The 22,419-nt window shown below is 48.6% G+C and overlaps 1 protein-coding gene across 3 annotated transcripts in view; it reads left to right on the top strand.

The window, feature by feature from the left end:
- The first annotated feature begins 13,649 nt into the window (after positions 1 to 13,649).
- ZNF592 (zinc finger protein 592) overlaps positions 13,650 to 22,419 on the top strand; it is a 38,305-nt gene continuing 29,535 nt past the window's right edge. The window contains exons 1-2 of one of the 3 annotated variants that reach the window (XM_030228577.2): positions 13,650 to 14,712; positions 18,564 to 20,866. In XM_030228577.2, the coding sequence (XP_030084437.2) occupies positions 18,572 to 20,866 (2,295 nt within the window). In that variant the 5' untranslated portion in view covers positions 13,650 to 14,712; positions 18,564 to 18,571. Of the gene's footprint in view, positions 14,713 to 14,911; positions 15,018 to 18,563; positions 20,867 to 22,419 lie in introns of those variants that run through there. The other 2 variants (XM_050978461.1, XM_030228576.2) reach the window with 2 other exon arrangements.

Genomic DNA, 22,419 nt, shown 5'->3' on the forward strand with positions numbered 1-22,419 from the left:
AGCCAAGCCCAGGGGAACCACCACATTCCCATGGTGGTTCATTCCCTGAGATGATGGTTTGCCATGTCTGGGAACTTGCTGAATTCCAAAGGTGGACTTTGTGTCCTGGGCCTCATCTGGGAGTCATTGTAGGAGGGGGTGGAACCATGGATCCTTCATCCCCACCTTTACATGTGAAATCCAAACTCCCTCATGCTGGTTAAACTGGTTAGTGCCAGTACATTTTCCTGGGAATCTGTCTTTCCATCTCCCAGCACCCAGGACAGACAAGGCATCCCAAGATTTCCACGTGTCTCTTTCTGCTCTGCACCTTGAGCTCCACAGCCAGCTGGAAGGGTGGGAAGGGAGGAGGGCTCAGGCAGCAGCAAACAAAGCAGGATCAAGACATCAGCCCCAGTTTACATTCCCTTTCTGCCTCATCTTCCACAGCCCTGGCCCTCCACTCTTGCATTTATGGGGTGGCCTGATTAAGGTAGGAATGGTGAATCTGACTCCATGTTCTCAGAGGGCTCATTTATTACATTATAATACCATATTATATGAAAGAATACTAAACTATACTAAAGAATACAGAAGGGATACTTACAGAAGGCTAAAAAGATAATAATGAAAACTCCTGACTCTCTCCAGAGCCCTGACCCAGCCTGGCCCTGGTTGGCCAAAGAGTGAACACAACTCCCAGCAGAATCCACTGAAACAATCACCTGTGGGTGAACAATCCCCAAACACATTCCACAGGAGCACAGCACAGCAGAAGCAAATCAGATCATTATTGTTTTCCTTCTTCTCTGAGGCTTCTCAGCTTCCCAGGAGAAAAATCCTGGGTGAAGGGATTTTTCCAGAAAATGTGAATGCCACACTCCACTTTGTCTGTTTCTGGGCCAGTCTGTGCCCAGAGGCTACAAACAGCAGGTAGAATATTTTTGTAGGTAATACAGGTGTTTTCCTTCACCCAAGTCTTTAAAAAGCACCAAGTGAACTGCAGCTTTAAAACAATATATGGTGAAAATAGCAGCACCTAAATATTCAATAATTTTATTTTTAGATAGATGCCCTTCTTTTCCTCTCTGCTAGGGCAGATGTGTTGAAGGGAAGGACCTTGGACAACAGCCTGGTATGTTCTTCTGCTGCAGAATTCATTTGGGATTCAGTTCTCCACTCATTTGCTGAGGTTTGGCAGTTCCTGACAAAACAAGGCAAGTGTACCCAAAAGGGTTGAGAAAACAAGGCAGTGAAAATCAGAGAAATCAGGGAAACTGGGAAATTTCAGTCTGTTACTGGGAAGTGCTGGGCCCAAGTACAGTCAGGAGGTGTGTTACACATGCATGGCAGATCCACCCCAGCCTGGCAGCAGACTCCTGGAGGTTTCTTCTCAGTTGGCATTTTTGTGATCAAAGGAAGGAAAAGATGGATTTGTCTCATATCAGCCACACTCCAGCCTCAACCAAAGACAGAGAGAAACACAAGACAGGTCCTTCATTTCAGGAGGCATTTCTGGGGGAAAAAAAAAATCAGTATGGAGCAATATTGAGTAATTTCATTTACCAGCTCACTTAACTCTTTCCATCTTTTTGGAACAAATCCTTCTCCCTCACAGATGTAAATCTGAATTTACTCTTCAGAAACTGGTAGGTTCTCCTTGTTTTCTGCAATAAGAGGTTTTCCATGATGTGCAGATCACTTCCTACCCCCCATTAGGGGCAGAGTGCACGGTGCTATTGATGAAATGTACTTGCAGTGCAATAAAATGTGTAGAGGGACATGCAGGGAAATTCCAAGATTCAACAACATGGTTTTGGTATTCTTTCCCTAGTTTTTGGAAGTAGCTTTTCCTACAGGCAGGAGAGATCCTGAAGGCATTCAGGAGCCATTCTCTCCCAGGGAAGGAAGGAGCTTCCCAGAGGACAGGTTATGGTTTCACGTGGACAAGGAGTGAAGGGGATGATCTTGTGAACTGACAGGGTATGGGAATCACCTGTTTTCTGAAATGCTGAGGGTTGCTTTCATTAGCTGAGGATCACTTCTGGAGCACCAGGTCCTGGGAGTCACCTTCCTCTGAGTGAACAGGACCATGCACAAGGCAGAAATGGGAGAGACAGGCTCAGTTCTAGTGAGGAGGGAGTCATTAAACCCAGGTTCTGCTCTCACAGCCAGCCTTTATCCATCATGTTTTGCACATGGAGACATCCCCAGCTCTGTCCTGCTTCCAGCTGGATTATGTGTCCTGTTGGATTATGTCCCCTCCCAACCAAGGCTGTGGTTGTGCTACCAGAATATGCCCAGAGGAATGCATGTGTTCTGAGTGATTCTGAGCACCAAACTGGGAGTTTCAAGATTCTGTTTCAGTGAAATATCCCAGCTCCCTGTCCAAAAAGCAAACAAGGACGTTGGTTCAGCTTAGCTGGATTCAAAACTTATAGAACAAAACTCATGGCAGAGCAAGAAAATAAGGAAAAAGTGGTGAAAGAGTTCATTTGAAAATGTCAGATGGTTCAGAGTCAGTTCTTCCAGGCCTTCTCATCAAGGGGGTGGTTCAGGAGTGAAACCAGGAGCACAGTTTGAAACAAAAGGGGTGAGTGAAGCCATCCACTGTCAACTAATAAACCTGAGGTGAGTCACAAGGAGATTCACACTGCTGACCTTCATTCAGGCACCTCTTGGGGAAGCAGGAGCAGCTCTGGTGTCACAGTGAAGCTTGCAGACCACGATTTTCTTAGTAATGGTGAGAAATTATTGATTGCACAGGCTTTTCTTGTTGTGCCAGAGGTCTGTCCTCTATCACAGATTATTTCAATGACTGTTTTGCAATTGTTACTAATCTCTTGAAATTAGGTCTGTAACATCATGTGGCAGGGAAGAGAAAAACACATCAAAAAAAGGAGGCTCCTTGAAGCCCTTGAAATTGCTTCTTATCTTCACAGTTTGGATAACCTTTTGCATAACAAGCAACAATTTCAAATATATTGGTCATATCACCCCCTCAAAGAGATAGAGGACACACTTTGAAATTACAGAGCAGACTTCATGTTCAGGAGAAGAGCTGACTTGGTGTCACACAGTAAGGAAGAGCGAATGTCTCTTTGATAAATCTGTCTTCACTGAGTTGGATTTTCTTGCCACAGTGTCAGGAACAGTTGACGAGACAGACGTGTTATTAAGTGGTAAAAATAAACAGATGGAAGAGAAAAGTGAGAGATTTCAGCTCTGACTTTTCCAGAATGTTTCAGCAAAGAATAACCTCCTCATTTCCATTCCCTACCAGAGATGAAAAACAGGCAATGCTTCCTCAAGGACTGCATGGCTGGAGGAATGGGGTGCCTGCTCCCTGGTGCCCACCTGCCCTCAGGGCATGTGAGATGGGGCAGTTTGGGCTCCCAGAGAGGGAGGCTGCTCCTGACCTGCTGCTCCTGCAGATTCAGAGTCACCCTTGTGGAGAGCATTGGTGCCTGACCACATGAGCACTGCCTGCCTTGGGTCCTCCTGGGAACTGGAACCTATTTTTGAGACCAAACCCCCACACCTTCCCTCTTCTCTCACTCCCTCCCTCTTCCACAGTAGGAATTTCACTCCTTCCCTCCATGGAGGATGCAGCAGTTTGGTCAAGGCTGTGTTCCTGACAAGGGAAAGGACAGAGGACAGGGAGGCTGGAGATTCAGGCACTGCAAGAGATCCTCACTCCAAGACAAACATTGAGGGGCTGGAGTGTGTCCAGAGGCAGGAGCAGAGCTGGGAAAGGGTCTGGTGCAGCCAGATGGGGGTTGAGCACTGCTCTCGTGGAACAAGGGGTAGGATGAGAGGAGACTGACTCAGGTTGTACCAGGGGAAGGTTAGATTGGATTTTGGGGAAAAGTTCTTCCCAGAAAAAGTGGTCAGGCATTGGCACAGGTTGTCCAGGGCACTGGTGGAGTCAAAAAAATGCGGATGTGGCTCTTGGGGACATGGTTCAGTGGTGAACCTGGCAGCTGGGCTCAAAGACCTTAGAGGGCTTTTCCAGCCTTTGTAATTCCACGATCCTGTGATTCTAGAAGATGTTTCATCCCCTGGCAATGTGATGGTAGAGCGCCAGCTCCTGCAAATATGACACTGAAATAGGGTCAAGTGGCAGTGTTGTACGTGTGGGGGAGCTGACCTTGGCATCTGGGGTCCTCACCACAGCAGGGCACAACACAAAATCCACTTTTCTGAAGAGCTGATGGTCAAGGGATGTTGTTCCCAGACCTGGCTCATGCCCAGGCCATTGGGCATTGCTGGAAGAGCAGAGGGTGGCTTCTGCTGTGTCACTGCAGCCACCTCTTGGCCTGCCTGCTTTATTCTTCTGTGTCACTTAATATAAATTATAAAATATTAAATCAGATAAATACCTCTAACCTTTCTGGATGATAAGAAAAGATATTGTTCAGCCTCCTAAAATGCCTTGTATTTGCTGGAAAATGCTAATGGGATTATATAAAGGTTATTTCAGCCTCCTTTCAAGTCTGGAGACGTGGCAAAACAATCATGATGCCCTTTGTTTATGCCTTTTTAATGACTGCTTTTACCTTCAGGTATTTGAGGCTTCTGCATCTTTTCAGGTGATCCTCTGGGAAGTCCTTGGACTGCTTTTTTTGTGGAAACTTCCTGAGGAATGCAAATGTGCCTGTGATTTTAGAGGTCTGGAGGAGAGCTGGGGTGTTGGAGCGCTCTGGGAGCCTGGCCTGGGTTGGATGTGCATGTTTTGATGCCCTCGTGTGTTTGCAGGTCAGGAGCTGCATGCACAGGTCCAGCAAGCTGCTGTGCTGTGTCTGTGCACTCCTGCAGCCCTGGGGCTCTGCTCCTGTCCTCCCTTGGGGCCCCTGCCTGTGAGGCTGTGCCAGGCTGGGCAGAGAGGAGCTCAGTGTGTGGCACAGCCCTTTTGCAGCCTCCAGTGCAGAGGGACCTTTGCTGCACTGTGCAGGAGTGAATTTCTGGGTAAGAAACCGTTCATGATGCAGAGAAAGCTACAGAAATAATGTTCCACTCGCTCTGTCCTCTGGGAAGGACCTCCCAAGCCCATGATTTCCTCTACTTTTTTTGTTGTTACTGACCTTTTCCCCAAGTTTTGATTTTTTTTTTTTGGTTAAACCTTGTGTCCCAAACAGCTCCAATGTTGTGCAGGGAGCTTGTGGTAACCTGATAACCTCCCTGCTATCCAGAGCAAAGCATGGGGCAGCCTGTCATCATTTCTAACTAGGGAAACATCAGCAAAGAATTGGTTCTCAGCAGGGAACTCCACCCATGGCCTGTCTAACTGGGCCTTGAACACTTCCAGGGATGGGGCAGCCACAGCTTCTCTGGGCAACCTGTGCCAGGGTCTCACCACTCTCACAAGGAAAAATCCTTCTAAGCCTGGTTTTATTGTGTTAATAGATGGAGTAATTGGAGAAGAAGAAGAAATTGTTCCTGGAGAGCAGAGGGCAGGTTAGCTGAGCCAGCAGGTTTGCATCTCTCACAGCTACTGGGGAAAAAGAAGGTGTTTGTCACTGCCTGTGGAATACAAAAGCATTTAGCCAAGAGCAGAGGCAGAGGAGGTGCTGCATCCCTTGTGCTTGGTGGAGATACAAATGGTACATTGCATTACTGAAAGTTATAATTTTCTTTTTTGGGGTTATTTTGCAGGTGCCCCTGGGGGGTCATGCCTGGCAGGTCAGAGACAGAGCAGAGCAGCTCCTCTGGGAGGATCATGTTCTCTTGCCCATGGGGCTTTTTCAGGCACGTTGGCTGTGCAAATTCAACAGCTGTTGAGTTTCTCACATCCTTTTAAAAACATCTCTCTGGCATCTGTGTTAATTAGGGAAAATCTGCAATTTAATCACTAGCACACCATTTCCAGTTTGGGAATAGTCTTTCTCAGTGCACTGCTGGCATAATGGAGCCTCTGGAGCCCTTCCTGAGAGCTGCTGCAGCCTCGTGGGTGCCCACCTGCACAGACCATCACTGCTGGGCTCCCCCTGACACTGCCTGCCCCATCTCCCTCTCCTGCAAGCCACAGAGCCACCGTGGTGGCCAAAATCACAAGAAGTAGCAGATGACCCTCAGCTGTAGCCATGCAGGCAGGGAGAAGCCCCAGGCTGCAGTGTGATTTCAGTGAATCACAATCACAGGCTGGTTTGGTTGGAAGGAACCTTAAAGCTCATCTTGTTCCACCCCCTCCCACAGACAGGGACACCTTCACTATCCCAGGTTGCTCCAAGCTCTGTCCAACCTGGCCTTGGACACTTCCAGGGATGGGGCAACCTGTGCCAGGGCCCTAATTCTGGGTCCACACACTTCTTCAGCTCTTTTGTGCTACAGCCCTTGAATGAAGCATCTGTGCTTGTGAGATGGTAATGCCAAAGTGAATCACTTTGCATCAAAAGTGAGATCTCACCTGCAGGATCCAGCCTTTGCACTGGTCTGGGACAGTTCTACCAAGGATGTAATGGAGAACACCAAAAAACTACAAACAGTCTGGGGGGAGGAAATGGAAGGATTTTGGGCAGAAGAGAAGATTTATGGAAAGCGTAAGATCAATCCTTTTAAGTGTCTGCATGCCTGTGTGGTCAGGGTCTGGAGATCCTTGGGTGATGGATGCCTCTCACTCTGCTGTGTTTCAACACCGGCCAAATGCCAGGCACCCACAAAAGCCATTCACTTCTCTTGTTACAGAGAGCTGGGCAGATGAGAGGGGAAAAAATTTAATGAAGAGCTCAAGAGTTGAGATAAAGACTATGAGAAAAAAACACTCTAAGGGCAAAATTAGTTCAAATTTAAAGGTATAAAGTAAATTTATTATTAGTAATCAGAGGAGAATAATGAGAAGTAAAATAAGCTTTTGAAACACCTTTTTTTTTTTCCCCAGCCCCTCCTTCTTTCCCAGCCACAGCAGAGGGAGACAAGGCATGGGAGTTTTGGGCAGTTTGTCACTTGAGATCTTTTGTTCACTCAGGGACAGGAGCAATGTCCCTGCTATGCCATGGGGTCCCTCCCATGGACAAACAGCCTTCCCAAAACTGCTGTGGTGTGGGTCACTCACCCACAGGGTGCAGTCCCCTGAGGCTGGGCTGCTCTGCTTGCAGAGGCCTTCTCTCTTCCTTTGGGTTCCCCATGAGATCCCAGCTTTTGCTGCCATCCACCCGCCCTGGTGTGAGCACTTTTCCCATGGGCTGTGAGTGGATCTCTGCATCCCCCATGCATTATGGAAGGACAGTTTGTTTTAATACAACTTTTACCACTGCCTGCAAAGGATTCTCAGCTCCAACGCCCAAAGCCTCTCTCTCCCCTCCTTTTTTTCCACTGACCTTGGTGCCACCATGTTGTTTTCCCTCACATGTTCTCACTTCCTCTTCTTCTCTGACTAGAAGAAAAACTGTTGCTTGTGGGTACCATTGCCAACAAATTTCATTAATTTAAAGATTCTTGCAGGGTTTCACAGCATCCAAAGGTCAGTCTTGTCTGGGTTCCACACTGGGGAATCACTCACCATGTTTTTGCTGCTGGCCATGGGACCCTGAGACAAAGTAAATCCCTATTGAATGCTCATCCATTGCCATGATGGATCAGCCCAGTCAGCCCAGCTCAACTCCTCCCACAGGACATTCAGACACGCATCACAACCCCCAGCACATCAGCAAACTCCAGGGGCTTCTTTCAGGCCCCTTCAGTGGTGGGAACAAAAAGACTGTCCCAAATTCACGTGGTCCCTGTGTCATGGGCAGAAGTGCAGAAGCTCTTCCTGAGGTCCTTGTGTGATGCACATCCTTCTTGAGGAATGTGACCTAGAGCAGCAGGACCAGAGGAAATGGCCTCAAGTTGCACCAGGGGAGGTTTAGGTTGGATATTAGGAGAGATTTCTTCACTGGACATTCATTCTATGACAGGGAAAGATGCTCCAGGAGAGGATGACATAAGCTACCTTCCAAAGAGGCCAATTCCTTTATTACCTGTTTCCTTCCTACCTCAACCTACTTACCTACCTGGAGGTTATAATTTTATCCTGTATACCTCATTGTAATTTTATTCTTTGGCTTCATCAATGCTTTAACAAGCCCTACTCAGCCCTTTCATAGGAAGAGGTTTTATGATCCACAATGCAGTGAGGCTGCTTATTCATTCCTGGCTCCTCTCCACGATTTTCCCTCACAGGAAATGCTGCTGATTCCTGCTAGGCTGCAATGAGAGTGCTGAGTGCATTTCTCTGCTACACTGGCATGAGTCAATACGAGTTCAACCTTTGGAAAATTGTTTCTTGAAGGCCAGAGACATTTGTTTGTCCTACAGTTAAACATCTTTTGCTGACACATCAGAGCCACCACAGCCCATTGCTCAGTGTCCTGAGTGACAGCCCAGCTTAACTGAGGCCCCATGGATGCCTAACAGGATAAAAAAAGGACATGAAATGCTCTAATGTCTGCAGTTAATGGGGCCAAAGGAGGCCCACAATGGAAAACTTCATTTTCAGATGACTTTTGACTGTGCCATTACAGTACTTTTCTCAGCATCATCTGTCATGCTTTTAAGGCATAAAAAGAATTTTCTTCTTAACAAATCTTACAATTGTTTTCTTTTTTCCACTCCCATTCCTGAAAAGCCCATTTGTCACACCCCTTTATAGTTTCCCATCTTTTTTTCCTTTCTCTCAAAGCTTGGTTTGAATAAAAAATATTCAGAACCCTGCACTTCTTGTGATACCCTGTGCACTGATGGGGCTTGGAGCAACCTGGTCTAGTGGAAAGTGTCCCTGCCCATCACAGCAGGTGGAGAAAAATGAGCTTTAAGGTCCTTCCAACCCAAACCATTCTGGGATTCTATGACTTTATAACTTTTAGGAAATTGATATTGCATCTAATACTGCTCCTCAGGAGCTGCAGCCCCACAACATGTGGCTGGCAGCTGTGACCTCTCCAGGGGAGTAATTCCTGCTGATTAATTCCAGCCAGTCTCCAGAAAGTCTTTCACAGGAGCATGGGACTGTGTCCTGTGTGGTACCAGTATGGGCTGCCCCACTGGGCAGAGGGTGCAGAACTGAAGGTGAACAAGGGCCAAAGGCAAGGCAGGAATGACAGGCAGCACAGGAGGGAGAGGAGGTGCAGGTGCAATAAGCAGAGGCAGAGGGGATGCAGGAGGCACAGGACATGAAGGAGGCTGAAGCTGCACTGACTTCTCTGCATTTATCCCCCTGCAGTAGGTATGGGGGGCTCTGCCCTCGTGTGTGAAACCATGCAAGACACAAAGTTGAAGCCAAGACATTTGTGTTAACAAAATCGAAACCAAATTGAAAATTTAGCATTTTTTCCAAGGTGCTGGTCTTTCCCTTGACTGAGAGCTTGGTGGAAGGATTACCCAGGGAGTGAGAGCAGCAGAGTGCCCTGGAGCATACCCTGATTTTCTCAGGGGACCTGCAATGGGACACTACCCAGGTGGATCCCAGCTCCTGATCCAAATTCTTTAGTATGACATTAATAAGTCAAATGGAAGACAAACACAGACAATTTTTTTGCCTCACCTGTGGCATTCCTAGAAACTTGAAGGTTTGGAGAGCAAGAAGAAAATTCCCCTGGTTCCTAGTTATCCTCTTGTCCCTAGTGTGAAGAAAAGGCTCTGCCTCAGATTGGGAACAATTTAAAATCCAGCTCCTCAGCACAACTTGTGGGATAAAGCCTGAGAATGTGCTGCCCTGCCTGGGGCTGGACACACCCAGCTGCACATTAAATTGCTCAGATGCCTCCCAGTCCCCCATGACCTTTTAACTGTGCCACAGGGAGGATCAGCAGGGCTCCTTGTGAGCACCTGGGAAAGTGCCAGAGGACATTTCAACAACCAGAAGCATGAGGAAGGGTATTTAAGTATGTAAGTGCCAGGGAAGAAGTGGTACGGGTTGGGGGGGTGAGGGGAGGGGCCTGTGCACCAGAAACCCCATTTCTGAGCTATTTTATCCTTACTCTAGTAGTGGAATTAGCTTCTGTACATTAGCCCCTTGTTTTGGGGCTACGTTGCCCTTAATCCTTGCTTAACATCTGGAAATATACTCATATGTTCTCATAAATGCCTCTCCTAGCTCTGTGTGATAATTTGAAGCAGAAGAATTTAATCTACTGACCTCCTCTTTCCTACCTGACCTTAAACTTGGTCATGTTGGCTGCCTGTTCCTCCTGTTGGGAAAAACATCCCACTCACCACCCAGCTACACCTGTGCCATGTACTGACCTTGTGCCAGCATCTACAGTCCCATCCTTCTTTTTGTGAGAGTGCAAAGCAATTTCTGGAGCTTTCTTGGGGAAGTTTTTCAAGGTACAACTGCACTGCTATTGCTTGGAGTGTGCTACTGGCAGTTTAAGACAGAGAACCTGCATGGAATTATTTTTCCTGCAATTTTCTCAAGGTTTTGTTTAAACTTTGGTTAAAAGTTTGGGAGAGTTTCCAGGAGCAATGTGGGCTGTGGCTAGATGCTGCTGGTCCCTCTACCCCAGCAGCTGTCCCTCCAGCTGGGGAGTCAAGTACCTCAGTCTTTGTTTTTGCCCACACAACCACTTGTCAGACTATGGGTAAGCTGAACTTCAATCCTGGGGGCAGTTCTGGGCCCCTCATGAGGAGATGTTGAGGGGCTGGAGCACATCCAGAGAAGGGAATGGAGCTGGGGAAGGGGCTGGAGCACCAGGAGCAGCTGAGGGAGCTGGGGTGGCTCAGCCTGGAGAAAAGGAGGCTCAGGAGGGACCTTCTGGCTCTGCACAACTCCCTGACAGGAGGGGGCAGCTGGGGAGGGCTCAGGCTCTGCTCCCAGGATTACAAGAGGAAATGGCTTTGAGTTGTATTAGGGAAGGTTTAGGTTGGATATTAAGGAATTTTCCTTCACTGGGAGGATGTTCAGGCACTGACTCAGCTGCCCAGGGCAGTGGTGGAGTCCCCACCCCTGGAAGGGTTTAACACAAGTGGATGTGGCACTTGGGGACGTGGTTTAGTGGTGAACATGGCAGTGCTGCATTAATGGCTGGGCTCAATGATCTTAGAGGGCCTTTCCAGCTGAAATGAGTCCATGGTTCTATGATGAGGGATGAATTAAAGTTTAATTCCTTCCCTGAAGAGGTTTAACAGCCTGGATGAGTTCTCTCTGGTTCACAGAGCTGTCCCACTGCTATCAGGGACAAGTGGAGGCACAAAGGCAAGAACAGCTCAAGCCCTTGTCACCCTGGGAATGTTTGGGGAAACCATGGTGCTCCCCAGCCACTGCAGCCACAGGAGACATTGCTTCATCAGGAGAGGATCTTGAGAAGGCTCTCTTGCCATAGGCTGGAGCGTGGGAGTGAGTCTGTTCAGAGGCAGCTGGAGAAGGAGAGGGCTCACTGTGAGTCCCAGCAGCCATGAGGAGCAGAGCTGCTCATTTCAGCTCTTCTTGGGCAGAGCAAAACAGAGCCCAGGGCTCTGCTGTCAGCTCAGAGGATTGCACAGAAGGTCCTTGCTTGCCCAAACCTTGGAGTGTGTCTGTACTGCTCTGGAGCCTGCAGCTCTCATGGGTAAAGAAAACTGACTGTCTGGAAGTTATTCTCTCTGGTTGAGTAGTAGAATGGGTTTGGTATTGCTCCAGAAAAAGCTGATATGGGCAAGCTGCATCCTTGGCATTTCAGCAGGGTTTGGCTGCAACCTCCCTGCAAGAAATCTCATCATGCCTCCAACTGGGAATCTACCAAATTCCAACAAATGGGATTCAGAAGCATGTCAGGGTATGAAGCAGTCCTTCTCTATTGGGATTTTGCCACATTATGGTTCTTATTCCTGTTCCCAAACTCTCTGGGAGACATGGCTTTTTTCTCTTAGATTTGACTCAGGAATTTAAGGTCAGGGCTCCATCATTGCAAGAGAGTATCACAACCACTCCAAGTTGTGCTGAGGGAGCATGGATGTGGAGTAGAGGCAGGTTTTCCTGTGTTGTGGTGCATCAGTGGTTGTACAGAGGCATCTGCAGTGAAGACATGCACCAGCTCATCAGTATTAGTGTCAATTAGGAAAAAGACAGAAAAAACCAGTTTGGGGCAATGAAGAGGGCAGGCCCTGGGAGTGAGGGAGACCAAAAGCCAAAGTCAGAGCTGTAAATGGTTTTAAATGTATGCAGAAGACATCTGTGTAATTAATTTCCCTGATTTAAGTTACACCCCTTTTTGCATGTGTGTGTAGGTAACACCAAGGGCTACAGTGTTATCTTGGAGGAATGTTTGTGTCTGGGGATTCATACTCACCCTGCCAATAACAAATCTTCCCCCGAGTTTCTGAAACATTAATTACAGTTTTGTAACAGGCAAGTTTTGCAACCAGCTCAAGGTAATTCACTACAACAGAGACGTCTGGCAGAAACAAATGAATCTCTGATGTGAAAACTGACAGTTGCTTAGACATGAATGCTCAAGACTTTGTAATGTTTGTTATTAAAAATAAAATGAGTCTCACTGTCCTTGCCAGCCTGCCTGCCTCCATACACTTTTCAACACACTGGCACCTGGGAAGAACCATTTCCCCCAGCTAAAAAGCAAGCACCAACAACCCCAAGCAGGTTAAGAATGAAAAGTTAAGGTCCCACATATAGCTGGATGTAGCTTAAGAGTATTTCACCCTGGGGTTTCCCTCTCTGAGGTGCCACCAGTGGGTCCCACCACTGGGCTCCCTGCTCAGGCCTCAGCCCCTCCCAAGTGCAGAGGGCTGCTCTGTGCCTTGTCTCCTTAGATCAACAGCTTTTGTCTTTTCCACATCGAATCACAGAATCCCAGACTGGTTTAAGGAAGGGATCTTAAAGCTCATCCCATTCCACACCTCTGTAATGGACAGGGGCACCTTCTACTCCATCAGAGTGCTCCAAGACCTGTCCAGCCTTGGATACTTCCAGGGGTGGGGATTCCACAACCTTTATAAAACAAGTCTTAAGGGACAAATTTAATTTTTAAAGGAAAAACAAAGAGGAGGAAGATGTTTTGCTTCTAGATTTTTTTTGTCAAATCACCACACTGGACTACAAATAAGAAGAGGAAGGTGGTTTTTATGTCATGCTGAAAGACATAAACTCTCCTTAGAGCATTTTGTGTATCTGCCGTCTTGAGGAAGGGACCCCAGCCACTCCAGGGCTGATTCTCCTTCTCGGCCACCTGAGGGATGGAGCTAAATTCCCATTGGCATTGATTTCTTAACTATCACAATCCTGCAAATTACCACAGCTTTCCGGCAAGCTGCAACTTGTTCAGGACTGTGACAGCTCTCAGTAAATTGTGTAACAAATGTCAGCTCTCTTACTAGATACAATTTAGAAGTTTTCGTAGACATATGCTAAAATTAGAGGTAACAGTTGCAATTTTGAAAATGTTTTCTGTTTGTGACTCCCTTTGCCCTTTTGCTCATTTTTGGAAACTGGCTATCACCTCCAAAAGAAGAGAAGTGATGACACTGATTCAGAAATCAGGGATGTGAAGCTACATGTGTCAGCTAGAAAAAAAGACTTTTTCCCCTTGACAACAAAGAAAAAAATAATTATTTAACTAGATGAAAAACAAATACAGTATGAGAAATGCTGTATGCCTGGTGCTGGGGGTAGATGCTTAAAATGTCAGTTAATAGAAAGACAACCTCAATAAATATTGCTGATTTATTATGATAGGAGTGTGCATATCCACACCTCGATACAAAATGTTTCACAGCATCTCAGAGCACTTGAAGTTGGAAAAGAACTCCTGAGGTCATCTAGTCCAGCCTTGAGCTGGGCCAGCTACTGCTGGCTGCTCAGAAAATCCCAACTGCTTTTGAACACCTCCAGGGATGGAGATTCCACAGCCTGGGCAACCTGAGCCAGCCTGTGGTTACCATCACAGGGAAAAAGTATTTCCTGATGTCCATCAGTGTGTGCCCATGGCCTCTGCTCCTTAGCACTGGGCACCACTGGGAAGAACCTGGCTCCTTCTTCTTTTGCACCCTCCCTTCAGGTATTTGCAGACCTGGATGAGCTCTCCCCAAATCTGCTCTTCCATGGGATGAACATTCACAGGACGAACAGTCCCGACTCTCTCAGCCGTTCATTACAGGGGAAGTGCTTCAACCACTTCATCACCTCCATGGCACCTCGCTGGACTCTCTCCAGGATGTCCATCCCTCTCTTGTGCTGAGGAGTGCAGAACTGGACATGGGTGGAGAACCAACACTATCCACCACCCTCTCCTCATCCCCTGAACTTGCCATAGAATGGAAAGGGCATCCTGTTCCAGACCCTGCCATGGGCAGGGACACCTTCCACTATCCCAGGCTGCTCCAAACCCCATCCATCCCGGGACACTTCCAGGGATGAGGCAGCTCTGGGCAACCAAGAAGGCCTCACTACCCTCACAGGGAAGAATGTCTCCCTAACCTCTAATCTAAATCTTCCGTTCTAGTAATTTCGATGCAGAAGGCATCAGGGATGGAAGTCCTTTGTAACCTGTGCTGACAGATCCCAGACATCTCCTTGTCCTCGCTGTGTTTGGAAACAGCTCCGGGGGTTATTGGCTCCGCCGCCTTCCCAGGGATCAGGGTGAGGCTCCCCAGCCTGGAGCTCCGCGCACCTTCGCTCTCGGCTTAATGAGAGATCAGCGGGTCCGTCGGTGTAATCGTGTGAGCGAACCGCAACAGGGCGGGTGTGGGACACACAGCGGGCAAGGAGTTGGAGACACGGAGCGGGGACTGCAGCGGGAGCCGTTCGCGGGGCAGCTTTTGGTGAGGGAACCGTAGAACAGCGGGAGCGCGGGGCCTCGGCGGCGGGAGGGGGCGGCGGGACCGGGCCGGGCCCGTGGACGCCTCTGGCAGGAGCCTCCGGAGGGAGAGCAGCGGCGGGGAAGGGAAGGGAAGGGAAGGGAAGGGAAGGGAAGGGAAGGGAAGGGGGGGCGGTTCCGCTGTGCCCGGCCCGCCCCGCCCCGCCCCCGGCCCCACCCGCTGCCGCCGCCGCCATGTTGCGGCCGTTGGTGCCCGGTGCGGGGTGAGGCCGCGCGGGCCCGGTGGGCCCGGAGGAGCTGCCTGCGTGGGTGAGTCCTGCCCGCCCGCCCGGGCCCGGCCGCGCCGGGCCCGCCCCTCCCGCTGCCCTCCGCCCTCCCGCGCTCCCTCCCTCCCGCCGGCCCCGCGACCGGGCGGTGCTGCCGCCCCGCGGGCAGGGCGGGCGGCCCCGCCGCCGGCGCACCGAGCCCTGCGCGCCCGCACCGGCTCTTCCGGCCCGCAGGCCGCCACCGCTCCCCATTCTTCAGGTCCCTGCCCCGATGGGCTGCGGTGCCCGCGGCGGCCCGGTCCGGCCCGGCCCGGCGGCGCCGGTACAAACTAAGTTCGGCGGGCGGCCCACGTGCGGCGGGGCCGGGCCGGGCCGGGCTGTCAGCGCGGGGGGCGGCTGGGCCGGCCTTTGTCTCGGGTGGGGACGGCGTGGGATGGGGGCGGTGTGTGTGTGGATGTGTGTACGGGTGTGCGTCTCTGTGTGTGTAGCAGTGCCACGGGCCGGACGGGTCCCCAGCCCGCCGGCCCCGTTCGCACCGAGAGCCGCACGGGGCTCATGAAACTTTCACGGGTGTTAGAGCCCCGGGTCCCGTCTGCCACCGAGCCGCCCTCCGCTTCAGCCCTCCGCCCGCCGCGGCTGCCCCGTGCCGCCTCCGCAGCCCTGACAGCGGCCTCTTCCCCCAGCCCTGCCTTCCCCGCGCTTCTCGGCTCCTGCCATCCCTGCCTTCCCCTGGGATTCCGGTGTCATGCAGTCTCTGCATCCCCTCCCGGAGACACCAGCCGGGCTTGAGCAGCCCTTGGCAGATGTTTCCCCTTGTACACTGTTGTTTTGCAGAATTACCGATATTTGGTAATGGCAATGTACGTGATAAATAATCCCCTACAGCAGGGGATTGGAAGTAGATGGTCATCAAGGTCCCTTCCTGCCCAAGCTATTTTGTGATTAATTTCCTTGGTGTAACTGGGGTTTAATGCCTCACTCCTAAGTGGCAATCTCAAACCTCCTCCCTGGTTTGAAAGCTGCAGAGCATCTACTCCCAGTCTCCAGAAGTCCCTGGGAATAGCACTGCTAGCAAAAGGTTTGTAAGGAGTGAGTGGAGGAAGTGGCTCCTGTGGTGCCTCTCCTTGATTTTGAAGCTTATCTATAGCACATGGCCCTGGGATTTGACATCCTTCCCCAGGGCTCTTTTGGATGGCTTGGAGCCTTCCAGGTTTCCTGATTCCTGGAGAAATGTATACATGGTGAGGTTGAGTTTACACACTGAAATACACTCTTTACTCCATAAGTCCTTTCCTTTGCTCACTTTATTCACCTCTTCTACTTCTTTGCAAGTCTCAACCTCCATGTTTTCATTGGATCCCAAGCTCGTGTTCGCAGTCCTTTGCACAAGAATGATGGAGTAAGGACAAAGGTCTTTATTTTCAGCTTTCCTCACAGGCTAGTTTACATAATTTCCTTTAATATCCTTTCTTTTTTGTTTGTTATCTGTGATCAGAAGTATACAGTGCTAAGTCAAAAGGTTAAAAATATATTATTTAAAAATCACTTCTCTTGATAAGATACTTATTCTTCTAGAATCTGGGTCAAAGCTTGCTTTATTCTGAGAAAGTGTAGCTTTGTGGATGACAAGTTTAAGATGCAGTTCTGTGGAGAAATACTTAGGTAGAGACTTGTGCCCTCATGATTGCAAAGCCAGTAAAACAGTGTTTTATAAGACTCAAACACAAATCCTTCTGAAGAAGCAAGGTTTCATCCTAGTAAAGGATATTTTAAGATGCTGCAGATATATGGGATTTGTCTTGCATTTTAAAACAAATGCAGAGAGGTGTTCCAGGATGGGAAGGGGAAGGTCTAGAGTGATTGGCATGCTCATTTTTCTCTGTACAAAACTCAGTCATGCTGGGTTATGGAATGAAGTGCCTTCCTTGCAGAAGCATTTGTGTGCCAGAAATTTTGGGAGCTGCGTGGTGCCTAGCTCTCTCCCAGCTGGTACAACTTTTCCCACCCAAAGGAATGGGAAGTTTCAGGTCCATGCCTTTGCCAACTGCAGTAATCTGTGTTGTTTCCAAAGTCCTTATCAAGTGCTGGGGATGTGGAGTGTGTGGATAATTTGGGCTTCCAGGGATTTCATGCCCAGCTGTGATTCCTTGAGGGAGGTGGTTGCAGATGATTGCATAGCCCTCTGTGCACCTCCATATTTGTGGTTTAATTTAAGAACGAGTTTAAGTTCAGCCACAGCAAGCCACTTTTAAGCCAAGTAAATCTCTGCAGAGAGTTTTGCAGTAGATTAACCAAAGCAGCACCTCTGGGACTTGTCTGAAGGAACAGCTGAGGAAAAATCAAAGACCACTGTGTCCCTGTGTTCCACTCCAAGTGATTTCTCCTGGCCCAGGAGCTGTTCCCCATTCCAGCAGCCTGGCCAGAAGGGTTGAGCTTTGATTTGAGTGTGATGCTTGACAAACTTCTAAACTGAATTGTCAATAATGACAGCAGCCTTAAATCAGGCCCCTTTTGGGGAGGCATCAGATGGCTTCTCTCTCTCCCTCTGCCTTGTCCCATGGTCCTGCTCTCTGCCTGCACCTCTGCTCCCTGTTCTCCTGTTGTCCTGGAATCCTGCCACCCCGCTCAGCCTCCCTGGCTTGCTGCTGGCTTTGGCAGCATTGTTGCAGCCCAAGTCAAGTGTGGCAGGACTCACCTTGCCTGTGGATGCTCCTTGCCAAGCAGGAACTGGTGCCCTGCTAGTTGTGTTGACACATTTTGTTTTTTTTCCCCTCCCTTATGTACAGCATGCACCAGTTCACATAAATTTGGGGTTTAAATAAAATATATTGAAAGAATGACTCATTAAATGTTTGTGAAGTCTCTGTATTGTAGCAACTCGCAAATATTTTGGTTTAACAGTGTAAATCCAGTATCCCTGACAGTAGTGAACACAAATGTTCTAGTAATTCTGTGCTGTCAGTTTTCATGCATCTCATCAGACCTTGATTATTGCTGTTGTACCTTGCTGTCTTGAGTGCTCCAAGTCCCCACTTCCTTTCTGAAGAGCTTAGAAAGAAAGTGCTGGCTGGGATCACAATTTCAGCTTACAATTTGGATATAGTTCCTTATTCTATCTTTGGCGGTTTTTGCTTCACATCATAAATAAGGATTGCCCCTGTTTCAAATAATCCTTCTTGGAACTGTTGTATTGAAATATTTACTGAAGACTTCTATTGTTTGCATTGCTCAGGGTAGGGAGCCATCTCAATAAAACCCCTCTGCTAATGTACTTCAGAACCTTCTGTGGAGGCTCATGATGATGGCTGGCTTTGGATTAGTGGTGCACCTGACAGGTTGAAAAGATGTCCCCTGCATGAGCTGGGCGTGGTTTCAAAGGTCATGCTTGTACCAGCTCTGTTCTTGGGGATCCTGGGATGACGGGATGCTTGCTGTCTCTCACTGTGCTGCTTGGAGTAGCTCTGCCCACACCCCAGGCTTTGGGCAGCTGTGATTTTTGTGACACAAGACATTGATGCACGTGAGTTTTAAAAAGTTTGTCCATGGGGGAAATATATTGACAAAGTATTTTTTGTGCTTTTGATTGTAGCTTTCATCATGGGGGACATGAAAACCCCTGACTTTGATGACCTCTTGGCCGCTTTTGACATCCCTGATCCAACTAGTCTTGATGCTAAGGAGACCATTCCATCAGCTGGGGAGGAGAATGAGAACCACCTGAAGTCATCAGGAATGTGCATCGATGAGAACGTGTCCTTATCCCACTCCCTGCCTCCCTCTGATGCGCCTGTTGTCAGTGTGATAGTGAAGAACACGAGTCGCCAGGAGTCTTTTGAGGCGGAAAAGGAGGGGAATCACCTCGGAACTGGTCTGTTACACAATGGCTTTCGTGGCTCTGATCTGCCAGCTGAAGCTCATGCTTTAGTCCATAATTATGGCAAGTTTGAGTCAACTTTTATTAATGGTGACAGCTCGAGAGGTTACTCTGATAAACTGGACGAGTCCAAGTCAGAGCCTTTGCCAACATTTAGTCAGTTTAGCCCCATTTCCAGCCCTGAGCCAGAGGATACATTCAAAGAGAACAGTATTGGGGATAAACCCAAACATGCTCAAACTCCCTATTTTCCACCACCATCAATATATGTACCAACAGGAGCTTCAGTCCTAGATCATCTTAGGAAGGTGCCAGAGCCTGAATTAAGCATGTTTGATCAGTACTGTAAAAAGGAACAGAAGACAGAAATCCACTGCCAGCCAGAGAATAGGCTGGAAATGAGCAGGAGAGAGCAAGACAGAGCAGTGGACAGGTTTGCAGAGTCAAGCAAGGACTTGTTAGATACCAACAGCTTTCTTGGGGAAGGCTTGGTGTTTGGAGACCTCCCTCACAACAATTTAGGAGATGGCAAGGGGTCTGTGCCCGAGCTAAACGTGTCTTCATCCATACCACCTCGGCAGAGGCTAAAGCCAACTCATTCCAAGTTGTCATCCTGTGTGGCAGCCTTAGTAGCTCTTCAGGCCAAAAAGGTTGTGTGTATTCCAAAAAGCGATCAGCCAAATTTTACCAAGGAACCTGGTCCTTTTAAAGAGGGGACGAAGGGAAGTCCAAAAATGCCCAAGTCGCCAAAGAGTCCCCGAAGCCCCTTGGAGGTGGTGAGGAAGGCTGGCAAGCAGCCTGAGAGTCCTCGGAGCGTGTGCAGCGACAGCAGTGGGAAAGGCTCTCCTTCCATGGCAGCTGGCTCTCCGCCAGCTATTCCCAAAGTTAGAATAAAGACTATCAAGACATCTTCCGGTGAAATTAAAAGGACTGTAACTAGAATTTTGCCAGAAAATGATGAGTTGGGCAAATCTTCAGAAGAGTCACCTGCAGAAACCTCTTCTGCCGAAGAGTTTATCAAATCTTTCCCATCCCCTGATACTAGTGCAGTTACAGAAGGTGAGGCTGGCAGGAATTCAACCAAAAATGGGGCTGCTGTGGCTATCCAGCTGTCAAATGTAGCGAGTCCTTACTCAGACGGTATGAAAATGGATATTGCAAACAGCACTTGCACCGTGTCCTTGTCTCCACTGCCAAACTGCGGCGGCGGTGCCATAAAAGTGGGGGTCAAGAGGCAGCAGCCATCCAACACGGCCAGCTCCAGCCTTGTTCCCAAAGCTGTGCACTTGGCAAATCTCAACTTGGTCCCCCACAGCGTTGCTGCTTCTGTTACAGCGAAGACATCGGCACAGAGGCGAAACCAGCCTCAGGTGACACAGATGTCAGTGCCACTGGTGCACCAAGTCAAGAAAGCTGCTCCCGTTGTCATGGAGGCATTCCATAGAGTGCTGCACAGTGCCAATCCAGTGCCCATATATACTCCAAACCTTAACCCCCCACCTGACACTAGTATTAATTTACCTGCCTCTGGGTATTGCTGCCTGGAATGTGGGGACTCATTTGCCTTAGAGAAAAGCCTGACTCAACACTATAGTAGGCGAAGCGTTCACATTGAAGTCATGTGCACTCAGTGTTCAACTATGCTCCTTTTTTTTAATAAGTGTAGCTTGCTTAAACATGCACGAGATCATAAGAGCAAAGGATTTATCATGCAGTGTTCTCAGCTGCTCATGAAACCAATTTCCATTGACCAAATGTTTTCACCTTCTCCTACAAGCTCTTCAGTCTCTCCAGCTCCTCAGACTTTTCTCTCCTCCTCTCCTCCACCTAAGTCCAGTGCTGCTTCAGGAGGCGGGGTAGGGATTTCTGCGAGCACTCAGCCAGCCTTGCCTCTCTACACAGACCCACAGAGGCTAATCCGTCATGGAGTTAAGTGTTTGGAGTGTAACAAGCAGGAGCAGGATTACACTTCTTTAGCAGCTCATTACCAGAGAACCTCAGAAGATAATGAGAGACTGGTAAGTCATCATTTTAATGTTATTAGTTAAATCTCTCCGAGTTTAAAGAGATTGTCCTCAAGGGGAAAAGTAGGCATGGTGGTGGCAAATGAGTTGCTTTGCCTAAAAAAGTGCTTATGGGGAGAATTTGGGATGCACATGAGCCCAGACGCGTGCGTGTGAAGAGATGTTTAGTGTTGTTTGCTTGCCTTCTTTCTGCCCTCTGCCAGTAAAAAGAGAATAGTAAGGAGACTATGGAGATCCTTGAGTGTCAAAGAAAGGTGATGGAGATGAAAGGTAGCTTGGATGAGGCGTGCAAAAAAGCTGTAGGGGAGGATCAGCGGAGCGTTACCTGGAACGGGTTTTTGTGCTGTAAGCATGGCTGGAGGAGATCTGGCACAGTTCAGTGTTGCCTTTCCTGCAACTGGTGCCAGAACCTTCCGTGTGATCCATTGCACATCAGCTGTTATTGTTGCTGTTGGTGTGGTCAGCTGTGTTTTGGACAGGCCTGCTGTGGTGTGTGGGGGGGAAGGCTGGTTCTGGCTGCTTTTGCCCTTTGGGTGGTACAGGGTGAGTGGGTGCTTAGCAAGGTTCAAGAGCCTTGTTAGTGGCTTCCTGCCTTCCTCCTGTGCTGCCCTGCTCAGGTTTCCACAACCTTTATGGAACTGGTTGGAATCCCCTTAAATTAAACTCCAGCTTAGGTTTCCCCTGATGAAGAGAAGATGATGATTGTTGTGGAGCAGGACCATACACTTGTTTATGGCTTTTATTTTAGAAGCCACGGTCAGTCTTGTTTAAGTGTTAACCAGCCTGCAGTTGAGGAGGAGGAGTACTCCCTTTCTCCTTATCTCTTTGGATGAGGTGAAAGCTTTCCAGCTTGGTGTGGCTGCCAGCAGAGCTAGCTCCCACTGCAAGGGCTCCAAAAAACCAGGACTCCATGCCAGCATTTGGGAGGCTGACCACATCTCTGCCGTGGCTGTCAGAACACCTGCACTCTCCAGAGCCTCCCTCTGCTGCTTGAATGGCTTGCAGGAGTATTGAGGTTGCTGTGGTCTCATTTAGATAGTTTGTTATCTTAAATTCATCAGCCACCAAAAAAAATAGATTATGGCTGAATGGTTTTGATGTTGTAAAAAATGGTGAGGCCAAAAGGGATCAGTGTGGCCACGTAATCAGGTTTCTTGCCTGAGGCAGGTCAGTGGGCACTGCACTCTGTCAACCCACCAACTTATTTTTCAACTATAATGCTTTTTTAGGAAATGTCAGCAGTCTGGCATTAAAACTTCCAGGAGAAGGGATACAGTGAGTGCTCCGAAGTGATCTAAAATGTTAATCAGTGGCATTAAAAATGTACTTCCTTTTTTCTATTGTGGGATTATCAATTCAAGAGTTCCTTAAAGAGGAAAAGAATGTGTGATAGTAAGTATTTTTAGCTTATAATCAAATAATTTATTCTGTAACTTAACCAAGAATAGAGTTTACGCCTCTCATGTCAAGTAGCTCTGCTAAATGTGAGATTATTTTTGTGGTATTTTTCTGAAGAGAAGCACTGGAAAAAGAAGCTACTTTTGAGC

This window comes from Serinus canaria, chromosome 10 (genome assembly GCF_022539315.1).
Source record: "Serinus canaria isolate serCan28SL12 chromosome 10, serCan2020, whole genome shotgun sequence".
Classification (NCBI taxonomy): domain Eukaryota; kingdom Metazoa; phylum Chordata; class Aves; order Passeriformes; family Fringillidae; genus Serinus; species Serinus canaria.